Genomic DNA, 13,597 nt, shown 5'->3' with positions numbered 1-13,597 from the left:
TACTTTCAAGGTTAGTGCATTAATGTTTCTCTGCACTCCTAGATGTAGAAAGTCAAAATATTGATCAAAATCAGAAATCTCCAACAGCTAGTTACTTGTGCATAGGTAGTTTACCTCCAGGTGTCAAATCTTCCTCCCTAAAAATTCAACCCTTAAAAAAGCCAATTTCACTTACAACCTGGTATCATTACACCTAACCTGGTATCATTCCTGGAAAGGGGATATTTGCATTGTGCTCAAACTAAGCTGAAGAAGTTTTAATGCAAGAATTCTAACATTATACTATTTTCCATTTTAGTGCATTACTAATATGGGGCATATTAAATTAATGGGTTTTTTTAAGTGAAACAAGAAATTTACTAAAAACTGTATTTAACAGAAAATTGAGTTCCTTCTATAGAGCAAGCATTAAGAATCTGTCCTGAGAAATTGGTGTTTTGCCATATAATGATTTGGGCATGTCTTTAAGGGTATCTTTGAATTCAATATCTTCAAAAACCCCACTTTGCAGAGTTCATCATCACTAGCTTCCCAAGCGGGATTTATAGAAGGTGGAAAAAAATTCTTATTTTGCACAATGAGAAGTCAGATGCAGAGAACATGAGTCTAAGAAACATGTCACTGGTAGAAATTTGAAAAACAGTTTATCTTCATTCTGCTCAGTAAGCAATTTTATCTTGAAAATCATCAGTTTTCAGGCAACCTTCTACCAACTTAAGTATTCATGTTTTCTTTATAAGATCCCTAACTTTGTTGGACATTAACAAAATTTAATCTTAGTTTATGGCCAATAACTGACCTTGGATAAAAATACACAATAGTTTGTTCTTCAGGGAAAAAAATCATTTTGATAATTTAGGAACTGTGTTTTAGAAGTATTTTAAATACAGTTTACATGGGTGTTTTCAATTTTTTTATTTTATTTTTTTTTATATTCCTAAACCCTTTCACCAAAGAAAGTCTTATGTGAACTCTTAAGAAGAAGAAACAAAGGCAGACGTGTTCTGGTTGAGGCTGGGTTTGAGCCTTGAAACCCCATCTACTTGCTCCCTCTTTCCCCACTTTTTCTAAAATCTGAGGTGAAATCCAAAGAGGCTTTAGCCTGTACCATTGGAAAATCACTATTCTGTATTAATACAAACTGTTTGTGAATTTTAATCATCTACTATTTGTGCCTTAATCACCCACTGTTCGAGGTATTAGCCACCTAATAGGAGGTTGCCAATAAGTCTCTACAAAAGTTGCACACATGTTCTGTCATATCTGGTAGCCATCCTCCTGACTGTTGAGTATGTTCAACTGTCTAGAATCCACATATGGTCAGTACTCTCTGATAATTTCAGGTCACTAAGGCCAACCAGGAGAATATCAAATTATTATTCTTTGTTCTATTTTGTTTTTCAGCAATGAGCTCATCAACAGGGAAGTTAACTGTCCAAGCATGTAAGTCTAGTTAGCTTATAAAAACAGGTTCAATTTCCACATCAGAAAGAACATTATCTTCAAATATTAGCTCATCCAAGACCCACTTTTTGTTGGGAGAGAATAACAATTGGGCAATATGAAAATACTTTTACTTCTAACTCTGAGACTGATCTTTTCTCATGTTTAAGGAAAACAGTTTACATGGTTGAAATTTTGGAGCAATTTGAAGATGTTTTATATATATATTTCTGGTTTGGAATAAATGGACTTGCTTTTCTAATTTTTAAATGCTATTAAATGTGCTTTTTGCTGAGAAATAAAATAATGAGAACATGATAGATGAGAAGGAGATAGATCCCATTATCTGTGACTGACCTATAAAATTTGCTTAATATATCTCACCTTCATGGTTGACAGCAGCTCTACTTGCTTACTTTATATCACTGTGGCCAAAATTTTGAAAGATTTTATAAAAGTGGTGAAGAATTTGAGCAAAGGTGTTCATGCATTCACCTATGTATTTTGCAAACACACCACACTATACATTTTAATTCATTCATTCAACAAATATCTAAGTGCCAGTAAGTGAATATCATTGTGAATAAGACATGATCTTGCTTCTAAAATTAGGAAGATAGGGGAATTTGAAGATAGGGAAAGACATAAATAAATCAGGAAACATTAAAATAGTATGATAAATGCTATGACAGAGAAAGTGCACACTGCTATGAGAGTGAATCACAGAGTCAGCTAACCTCATCTTTAGAGTCAAAAAGTGATTTGAGACAGCAAAGAGGAGGGGCCATGAACCAAGTGACAAGTGGGATGGGTGTTCTGGGTGGGGAAGTAGTATGTAAAAATATCTTCTGAAAAGAAAATGCGTGCTCATTTCTTGTAATTGCAAAATGTCAGTGTGGCTGGAACACAGAATGGAGATTGAGGGTATCAGAAAGAGGTGTGATTAATAGTGATCAAAGACCAGAATCATGCTGGAACACTTCAACTTCATTTGGAGGGTAGTGAGAAATCACTGAAGGGTTTTACCTAGAAAGATCACTCAGTTTTCAGTGTGGAGAGCAGATTGGAGGAAGAAGGCTAGAGGCAGGGAGATAACCTGGGAAGCTGTAGCAGTCTTCCAGATGAGAAAAAATGGTAGTCTAAACTAGAGTAATGGCAGAGTGATGGCGATTTCTAAAACAACTGGCCACAGTTAGAGTATAATTAATGCCAGTAAAATAAATTTTCTTTTTTGACACCTAATTAGTTGGAACAAGAATTGAAGCTACCATTTTTTTCTTTTTTAGCACCATACTCTAAAGAGGCTTAATTCATAGCAGAACCCTAAGCAGCAGACTAATCTCTGATATGATGCACGTAACAGAGTAAATATTTATTCCCACCAATAGAGAATGTGATGCTGATGTGGAACCCTCCATCCTGAAGGGTGAGAGACTGGTCATGATACACAAACTCATGCACACTTTAAGAACTAGTCACTCAGAAAAATGTGTAGGCAAAGGAGTTCCAACAAATAGGCAATTACTTGTCAGGTCAGTTCTCTTGTGACAAGTTCATGTCAAAGTAACCCTGCTGAATCACCTAAAACAATCATCTTAGTCTGAGCTTCCAGGACATGTAGATAATTGACACTACAAGTCCTTAGGATACACACTTTATAGTGTGTCAGCCCTTTGCAGCTGTATATAACTTCAGTAGGCAATATATATCCACATCTATAAATGTAGGGAAAGAGCAAAACATCAACATATCAGTAAATACAGAGGACGGATATTAATATTGTACATGTTTATATAATGACAGATGCAAATATTGCACTTCAGTACTTTATTAGGTTACCTGTATCAAACATTATACATTTCCTATAACTTAATGATCTCATCTCTTTCAGGTTGTGGTAAACGAATTGCTCCATTAATCGTCAACAGAATCATGTCGGGAGACATTGCGGCCAAGGCTGCCTGGCCTTGGCAAGCGTCCCTTCAGCGTGATAACGTGCATCAGTGTGGGGCCACCTTGATCAGTAATACCTGGCTCGTCACTGCAGCACACTGCTTTAAGACGTAAGTTATGGAACTTAAGTTGGACCCCATTACTGCTAAAAAATCCTCTGAGATTTATTATGTTCTGAGTAATAATCAATGCCCCAAATATTACTGAGGTAATGAGAAATTCCTCTCAGGTTATTTTCTAAAACAATGTTACATTTATATACTTATTGAAAAGGTGTGTGGGGGGAAGGATGTAGTAGTCATTATTCTAGTATTCATTGATCAGGTCCTTAGAGATTTAAAGAAATTGTATAAGGAAGCAAAAGTCATCCGAACACAAAGTATTTACTAATAACATATATAATAAATCCTTTCTCAAATAATCCTCTCCACTTAATATTAGTGTGTGTTTCTGCCAAACACTTGGGCCAATCTCATGCTGAACATAAATAATCAAATTAATTACAAAGTGAAATTGAATGCTTCAGTGGATGTAGGAAGTTGGTAACTGTGAGAATGGAGAAATGCTCAAACCAAAATTTTCAGCACTGACATGAAGATCTGATGGAATTAGAGCAACTCACAACCAAAAGGAGAAAATTACCAAGATGGTAAGAACAGGTACTTCAAGAGAGATTCCTCTGACTAACAAAGGATTAAGAGGCCCCTGGGCCACCCAATGAGACCTTCCTGTAACACAGCACCTCTTGACAATGGTGCCGAAAAGGGCAAACTGGAAGGAAAGACAGCATCTGTGCTACCATTAATCGTCTCAAATGAACAATGAACAATTATTTATTCATTCTGAGCATGGTTATATCATAAATGATTTTACATATAAGACAAAATGACATTTTTCATAATTTAAGTTTTATTTTTCAAGATAATAACCAGTCAGACCTTTTTATTAGTTACATTTAAATTTTGGATTTCTTTCTAAGTAGGTTCACTTTATGACCTTTCTCTAGTACCAAGTATCATGGGGATAACAGAGGTCCCTGGGTTTCTCAGTAAAGCACGTGGCAGCAGGACTTAGTGGACAAAATATTGTCCTAGACAGAACTGCATCTGATCTCTGTGACCTTGGGCAAGTTAATAAACATGGAACAGAATAACAGACCTCATGGGGGGGGGGGGGGCAGGAAGAGATTAACCAAAGATCATATATGCATATATCTATAACCCACGGACACAGAAAATAGCATGGGGAAGTCCTGGGGTGGGGTGGGGATTGGGTGGATGGGGGCAAAAAGGGAGAAAATGGGAGACATTTGTAATACTGTCAACAATAAAATAAAAATTTTAAAAATGGGAAAAATAGATGGACTCCAGTTCCTTTAGAGCCCTAAAATCCTGACTTTTAACACTATAGTAAATTCTGCCTTCCTCTAAGTCTAAATCTTTCTAGGAGACTTAGATCCTTAAAGTTTGAAAGACATGGGTACTTAATAGATCAAATATGTTAGAAAGCACAGAAATCCCTTATGCAGGTACCTCGTTTAGTACTGAATATCTCAGAGATATTCAGAGAGCTTATTGGCTCCAAAGTTAGGAGACGGTGGAGCTGAACACAAGAACACGACTTCCTCATGGCAAGTCCCATCTTCCAACTTCCAAGCACTGGGTCAGTGAAAGGGCTAAATGACTTTGTACGGCCTTTTCCATTCAGATGATTTGATATTATTGCAGTCTAATATTGAGTTAACACTTTAAGAAACCTCATTGCATGATTGTTTTTTTAAGCAAATAACACAATTCCCAGATCATTTTTATAGGAATGGTTTTTAGACCAGGTGTCACCACTTTGAATTTTTACAATTTATTTGGGAATCTAAAATTACTGTTTTATATTTATCACTAGTAAATTGCATCTTATTGACTTGGGGCTGGATTAAAATTTTTTAACTTTACTAGTAATCTTCACTCAGCATCTCTCATGTCAGGTATTTCTTTTTGGTTTGTAATCTGCATATGTAATAAACACAAACTATTCTAATTAGTATCAAGCCATTGCTGGAAAGTGTTAGAACGATCACTCCCATTTGAGTAAATACCATTGTGTCCTTTGCATTTCCAAGTTCAAAATACCTAATTTATGTGAAGTTCATTTAGGCATAATTAAGTTGAACAGATTTGCACCAAGAAATCTCACCAAAGACTGACCTTAAATAAAAAATGTGGATATGTATTTATGCTATATGAACAATTGTATTTATAAATCAATCTTTATTTAGCTTTTCTCATTAGAGTACTTTTGCACATCAAAATTATGTATAAAAATAAAATTTAAATGGCCTCAATAATACAAATAATAATCCCAGCACAACTAACAGCTGTAAAATTGGACTTAAACCCCATTGATATGTTTATAATAAATGCTTCTATCCATGAAGCTACCTATTAAGAAATAATTCAGTTGAGAAACAAGTATCTATATAGACAGTATTTGTCTCTTTGCCTATCCCTTATGGATGAAGTTCAATTAATTAGTTAAGGAACATTTATCTTGCTATTAATAAATAGATTTTGGTTGGAGATCATGTCCTACAAAGAGAAGAGCAGAGAGAGGCAAGCAGACATGTGATACTAAGCAAATAGTGTAACCCATCTAGGCCTTACTTTCCTTAGGTATGAAACACAGGCTTTACTAGATGATCTCTCATCACTAGATGACCTTTCCAGTCCCCACCTGTACCATTATCCACCAGTTGCTCCAGCTCACAAACTAGGAGTCACACAGAATTGGCCATCTCTCACAGGACCTCTGACAGCTTTTAACTCATCCACTCTCACCCTCCAACAATCTATTCTTCAGAGAAAACCAACATGGTTTTTTAAAAATATGAGACTAAAGTACTGTTATCTTAAAATCATCCAGTGAATTTCCCTATCACTTGAATAAAACCCAGATGCTTTATTCATGACCTGTTATACACCCTAAAATCTGGTTCCCACCTACCTCTCCAATCTCATCCCCCACCATTCTCCCTCTAGGTCCCGAACTGCAGCTCATTTGATCTAAAGCCTTGAGAAGTTTTCCTGGAAACTTGTCTCCCTGTCTCACACTCGACTCCTTGTCAACCATATATTAGCCCGATTGTCATGCCTCAAAAGAGCCTTCCCTAACCACCCCCTCTTACTCTATTCCATGGACCTATTTTATTTTACTCATAGGCCTTATCACTGCCTGGTTATTTACCTATTTGTTCATTTTTTTCATTCTTTTCCTTTACTAGAATCAAATACTCTCACTCAGAGACCATTTTCAGGATGGTATTTTTATCTTTTATTAGCCTAGTGCAATTATTATAGTAAAGTTTATATATTCTGTTCATTTCTAATTCTTTCCAGTAATGCAAATCCACGTCAATGGACTGTTAGTTTTGGAACAACAATCGACCCTCCACTAATGAAAAGAAATGTCAAAAGAATTATCCTCCACGAGAGGTATCACACCCCAGCAAGAGAGTATGACATCGCTGTTGTGCAGTTTTCTCCCAGAGTCATCTTTACTGATGACATCCGCCGGGTCTGTTTGCCAGAAGCCTCTGCATCCTTCCAACCGAATTCAACTGTCTATATCACAGGCTTTGGAGCACTTTACTACGGCGGTGCGTATCTCAAAAATGATCACAGTGTGTGATTTAATTTCCGTCAATACTGTCCTGCCAGCCACTCCCACACAGCTTGGCTGAATCAGGGCTCCTGTTTCGCAAGTGACAGAAACTCAACTCAGATTAGCTAAAGTAAAGAATAATGATAAAATGGCAAATTTTGCCCTTGTAACTTGGAGGTCAAGAGATGAGATAAGTCTGGATTCAGACACAGCTGAACTCAGGATTTCTTATGACGTCATCAGGCTCTAAATTTCTGAATCGTTCCATTTCCTGGCTCTGTTTTCCCCTTCATATGGAGGGTTTCTAGCTCCAAAGGCAGCCAACAGCAGCTCAGGGTTTACATCATCTTCACTTCACCTAGTAGATGGAGAGGGGAGAACATGTCTGTCTCTTTGCCTGAATCTACGTTAATCCCTGTAAAGATCTCTTTGGGCCCAGCTTGGGTCCAGGGACTCTCGGATTGACTGGCTAACTCAAATACTCAGACCTATGCCTACGCCAAGGAAGGCAGGTGTGTGATTGGCAGCCCGGTCGGAATCACATGGAATGAGGGAGAGGCAGTTCCAAAAGGGTGGGCTTTAAGGAAGACTTAAGAGCTGTTCCTTCAGCAACACTGAAGTCTACTTCTGTGTGGCGTTCTCTGTGCAACGCCAGGTATACAGGAGATACGCTGCATTCCTCACGCCTGCCTTCACTCCAAGACTCCCTCACTCTGAGCCCCGTTTCTGTGAGATTCCTCGATCCTTTCCATCACCTCCGCTTGGTTTGCTCCATCACTCATTTTCACTTTCCTCAATCATCTCATAAATTTTCCATTTGCAACAAAATCTGCTTCAGAAGAGCCTAATTTAAGAGTGATCAGGAATGAGAATACTGTGTAGAGATAAATCGTCTTTCATAACAGAGCTTCCATTGCCCTAAGATGATTTAACTTGATAATACTAACTTAATCTCCTAGGAAATAAAAATTATTTTTGAAAGTTTTTTGGGCATACTTAGTCCAACACACTCTGGATTCTAAAATCTGGTCCAGATATATATACATTATAACAGTGAGAGGAATACCTTTCACTAATGTGGCCCAGAATAGATGTCCCATGTGTTTTCATCCCATATTATACAAGCTGAGAAGTGTGTTGCTTTCTTTAAGGCCATATTACCTATCACAGAAATTATTATCCATCCATAGTTTCTTAATTCCAGGGGTGACTGAGTGGAGCTGTAGGCCTGACACCTCTATGTCTGCACTCTATCTGATGGGTTTTGTCCTAAGACAGAGTTTGTATTCTCTGCTTCATGATGATGGGAAGGGCATCTCGGATTCCTTTGGTGTGGTGGGAAGATATATTCCTGGCCTGGAGTTTGTGGCTGGCACAGAATCATACCTGGCATAATAATTTTTAAGTAGCAACAGAATGTAACTGACATGTAGAACATCATACTGAACAAAGGAAGATCCCGTTTTTCAAGCACCCATAGACATTCACCAAGATAGACCATATCTAGGTCCATAAAACAATCCACCACAATTTTTTAAAATATATATTTATTGATTTCAGAAAGAGAGGAAGGGAGAGGGAGAGGGAGATAGAAATATAAATGATGAGAGAGTCATCATTGATCGGCTGCCTCCAGCATGCCCCCGACTGGGGATCGAGCCGGCAACCTGGGCATGTGCCCTGACCAGGAATCGAACTGCGATCTCATGGACCCTAGGTTGATGCTCACCTGCTGAGCCATGCCCGGCTGGGCAATCCTCACAAATTTTTTAAAAAATGAAATCATACATAGTATGCCTTCTGATCATAATGGAATCAAACAGAAACTAGTAACAGAAAGATAACAGGAAAATCTCCAAATACTTAGAGATTAACACACTTCTAAATAATCCATAGGTCAAAGAAGAAGTCTTGAAGAAAATATATAGAATTGAATGAAAATGAAAAACAAATTATCAATATATGCAGAATGGAGCTCAAACAGTGGAGAGAGGAAATTTATAGTAAATGTGTAAATTAGAAAAGCAGAAAGGCCTCAAATCAATAATCTAAGTTCCCACTTCAAGGAACTAGAAAAGGGCAGCAAAAGAAACCTGAAACAAGCAGAGGAAGGAAATAATAAAGACTAGAAATCAGTTATTTATAATAGCCAAGATCTGGAAACAGCCCAAGTGCCCATCGGCAGATGGGTGGATAAAAAAGCTGTGGGACATTTACACACTGGAATATTACGCAGCTAAAGGAAGGAACTCTTACCCTTTGCAACAGCATGGGTAGACCTGGAGATTATTGTGCTAAGCGGAATAAGTCAGTCAGAGAAAGAAAAATACCGTATGATCTCACTTATATGTGGAATATAATGAACAAAATAAACAAACAAAACAGAACCAGTGGCATGGATACAGAGAACAGGCTGATAGAGATCAGTGGGTGGGACGTCCTGGATAGAAGGAGGTGAAGAGAGTAGCCAAAGAACATATATACATAGCCCATGGACACAGACAACAGTGTGGTGAAGGCCAGGGAGGGGTGGTGGGGCGGGGTGGAGGCGGGCTAAGGGTGGGGAAAATGGGGGACATCTGTAATAGTGTCAACAATAAAAAAAAAAAAACTTGAAAAAAGACTAGAAAGGAATAAAAACAAAAGCAAGAAAACAATAGAGAAAAATTAATGAAATAAAAAGCAAATTCTTTGAAAAAAGTCAGTATTTTGTTAGAAATGCCATTCAGCATTCCCACAATAGTTGAGAAATAGTTCATGGAGTTCCAGGATTTATTTACAACACAGTCAAGGTATTGACTAGGGCAGAGGTCTCCTCTGCAGCCCTGGGTTCTCTTCCAAGCTCACTGGTTGTTGATGAAATTCAGTGTTTTGCATCTGTATTACCTGTGGCAGCTTGCTTCTTCAATGCCTTTAGGAAAAAGCCTTTAAACTCAGGGAAATCCTAAGCCCTTTCTTAAAGGTCTCACCTGATTAGGTCAGGCCCACCTTGCAAAGTCTCTCTTTTGATGAACTGAAATGACAAACGGAATTCACCTAAATTACACCTAAAACATTCCCTGTGCCTAATAACAACCTACTCATAAGAATGACACCCATTATATTCACAGGTTCCACCCATACTTGGGGGTACGGAGATCACAAAGGAATGCTGGGGATCACCGCTGAGTTCTGCCTGTTGCAGTGTCAGTTTCCCAATGACTCAGTTTGATACAGAGCATCTGTGAATGCCTGCGATACTCTGTGCCGCAGGCACTTGTCTTCCTGCCATAACACTGCTTTCTACATCTCAGGATCTGGTTTATGATCAGGCATCCCAAACTTATAATACATAAAAAATGAAAGTGTTGCCTTTAAATGTCATATTATGTGTGAAAGTTCTTCATAAAATATAAAGGACAAAATAAATATACATAGTATTACAGTTATTTTATCAAGTGAAAGGAGAAAACTATCTAGACCCACAGAGTTTCTGGGAATAATCTTGTCCACAAATACAAACTTCATTTTAAAAAATGATTGCCTTCCTAAATACATAAACTGATCGTTTTTTAGCATAAAGATACAAAGATTTTCCAGGAAAAGAAACAAAATAATTTTTCATGCTAGTACAGCCATTTATAAAAATGTGGTAAAGCCCTGGCCAGTGTGATGGAGTTGGTTGGAGTCCTGTCCTGTCCACCAAAAGGTTGTGGGTTCGATTCCCAGTCAGGGTGAGTGTGGGAGGCAACCGTTTGATGCCTCTCTGTCTCTCTCTCTCCTCTAAAACTCAATAAAACATTTTCTCGGGTGAGAATTTTTTTTAAAATGTGATGATGATAAAAATCATTTAAATGTGCTAAATTTTAAACAGAATTTTTTCTCTCTGAAAACTGCTTATATTAACTTCATGCTGTATTGACAATTTTTGTATAAAAAAAAGATTAGAAAAAAGTCTGCTCCTCTCATTCTAGCTAAGGATGCTGATTGGAAATACTAAAATTACTTTGTTTTTCTTTAAGGGAAATCTCAAAATAATCTTCAAGAAGCCAGACTCAAGATCATAAGTGATGATGTGTGCAAGCAACCGCATGTATACGGCAATGATATAAAATTTGGGATGTTTTGTGCTGGATATCTAGAAGGCACTTATGATGCCTGCAGGGTAGGTGGAGAGAGATTATTTTTATATCATTAACTCAAAAAATTTTATCTAGCTTAAGAAATCTTCTATGTTCTTTATACTAGTACAAAATACAGATATCTTGTCAGTTCAAAAATTTCTAAGTGCAAATTTCACAGCATACATATTTATAAATGTTTTGTTAAGCAAAATGAAATAAGCAGAGTTCCTTTGATGCTATCAAACAAACTAACCAATACAATTAAATTTTCTTAATACCAGAAGTCCGAAGATTCATAAAACTCACTTTCGTTAAATGGTTCACATCTAGAAAGGAAACAATCAACCATGGTGTGATGTTATAAATGATCTAATGAAGAGCAAATATTTCTACTGCAAGTATCAGAGAGATTAATTTAAACAGGCCTGGGGAATAAATAGCACTTGCCCAATTATAGAATAAGAAAAGAATATTATAGAAAAGAGAGAGGGCATGGCCACAATCATGAAGGTGTGAAATTACAATTCATATTTGAGGGATCTCCAAACTCTGCTGGGCCTCAGCATCGCAGTATGAGAGGTGAGGGGTAGCAAATGCCAAGAAGGTAGATTAGACCATCCTGTGACTCTCCAGCGTCCTTACCATGTCCTCCTCTGCTGTCCATATCTGTCCTGCATGTGTATGTTCGCCAAGGTATAAAAGTGTGTTTCTTCCTGGAGGCACTTGCTTTATAATGTGAGATCCTTGAAAACTCCAAGGAGGTGATTCTACTTGATGAAGTGATGGGAATGGTGTTGATATCAGGTGGCTGCAGGCCCTTTCCAGAGTCCCACAGATTACACAACATGGGCAGCCTCTGTCAGAAAAAGGTATGCTAGGTACATCTCCATGTAGCATAAAGGCTGGGAAAGAACAGGATCTGCCAAACATCTAGTTTTAGTTGTTAGGAACATGGAAGAAGGTGACTAGAATTCAGGTAATTCAAAGAGAGGTCCATGCCACGAGGGACAAGGCAGCTGGCAACAGGAGTCTCGGAGCAGACAGGTTACGGGAATCCAGGCAAACGGAGAGATTAGTAATAAGCCTCAGGAAGGCTTGGTGGCCATGAAGAGACTTCCCTGGTTTGGGGAGCAGACGTAAGATTCCTAACCCATGACTGTGCAAGTGAGCAATAAGCTGGAGTCATAGAAACCATGAGAAAGTGAGCGAGGAAGGGACTTAGACACAGGGTCCAAATCAAGAGTACTGAGATTGTAGCTGAGGAACATGGTGTGGGGCTTAGTCTGTCTGAGAAAACAGAAGTCCAAGCACCCCACTTAGAGTCAGAAGAAAAGGAACGTCAGCTTGACTCTGTGTGTTAGATACTTGAAATTTGCTGAGTGGACCTTAAGCATCCTTCACCCCCATCCACCTCCCCACAGCCACACAGGGTAATCATGTGTGGGATGGATGTGTTAAGAAACCTGGTGGTCATTCCACAAAGCACACTATGTCAAATCATCATGCTGTTCACTTTAAATATATATAGTTTTACCTGTCAATTATATATCTATAAAGCTGGAAAAAAATTAAAATGTGAAATTGAAGTTTTATAGGCTTTTTAAAGGCTTTTATAACTTTTAAAATACATGTTTCAATTAATTATCCTGTAATTGGTAAACTATGCATATGTCTAATAATAAAATATGTGCTTCATCAGAATATCTTAAGTAATAAGCTTAATATTTAAATAATTTTCTTTCTCTTTTTTATTTTCAGGGTGATTCTGGGGGACCATTAGTCATAAAGGATCTTAAAGATACCTGGTATCTCATTGGAATTGTGAGCTGGGGAGATAACTGTGGTCAAAAGAACAAACCTGGAGTCTACACAATGGTGACTTATTACCGAAACTGGATTGCTTCAAAAACAGGCCTCTAAGTCACTGTAAAAGTTAAACATCAAGAGCTGTATGCAGGCCATACATGAATTCAGTGAAATTAAATGACTGGGCCTAGCAACACAAGACATGTGACATGATATATTAAGAATCACTTTAATCAACAAATAACCCATAGCCAATTCACAAAGGATTTAAATTTATAAAGTCGTGGGTCAGTTTAGCCTGGCTTGAAAAAACAGCAGAGATACTCAGCTCTTTAAATCATACAAGCTGGAGTACAAAAGAGGAGATATGCATGCAATTTTTTGAGGATAATCCATGAGATTTGTCAGGGGTGTGACCTTGAGAACGTTTTTAAACTCTCAAAGAGTTCAGGAAACCTTTATATAATCCCCAAAGCTCAGAAGTACTTTTTTTTCTTTTTTCTCACTCTTCCAGGTTTTCCAAAGAGATTTTCCACCATAAAGAAACTAATTTTTTACTCATACACTTATTGGAGGGATCCTCATAAAAAGAAAGTTATATCTGGGAAACAAAGTATTGTGATAAATCAAGCCAGAGA

General features: G+C 37.7%; 1 protein-coding gene across 1 annotated transcript in view; it reads left to right on the top strand.

Moving 5' to 3' along the window:
- Positions 1-13,073, top strand: part of LOC308563174 (transmembrane protease serine 11A-like) — a gene marked incomplete at both ends in the record, with an annotated part of 43,322 nt that extends 30,249 nt beyond the window's left edge. The window contains 5 exons of the mRNA XM_081149966.1: positions 1,405-1,443; positions 3,335-3,506; positions 6,786-7,045; positions 11,052-11,194; positions 12,912-13,073. Coding sequence (XP_081006092.1) covers positions 1,405-1,443; positions 3,335-3,506; positions 6,786-7,045; positions 11,052-11,194; positions 12,912-13,073 — 776 coding nt within the window. The remainder of the gene's footprint in view (positions 1-1,404; positions 1,444-3,334; positions 3,507-6,785; positions 7,046-11,051; positions 11,195-12,911) is intronic.
- Between the last annotated feature and the right edge of the window lie 524 nt (positions 13,074-13,597).

Source organism: Miniopterus schreibersii, assembly GCF_964146895.1.
Source record: "Miniopterus schreibersii genome assembly, chromosome: 1".
In the NCBI taxonomy this organism is placed as follows: domain Eukaryota; kingdom Metazoa; phylum Chordata; class Mammalia; order Chiroptera; family Miniopteridae; genus Miniopterus; species Miniopterus schreibersii.
This window is presented reverse-complemented; position numbering and strand designations above follow the sequence as displayed.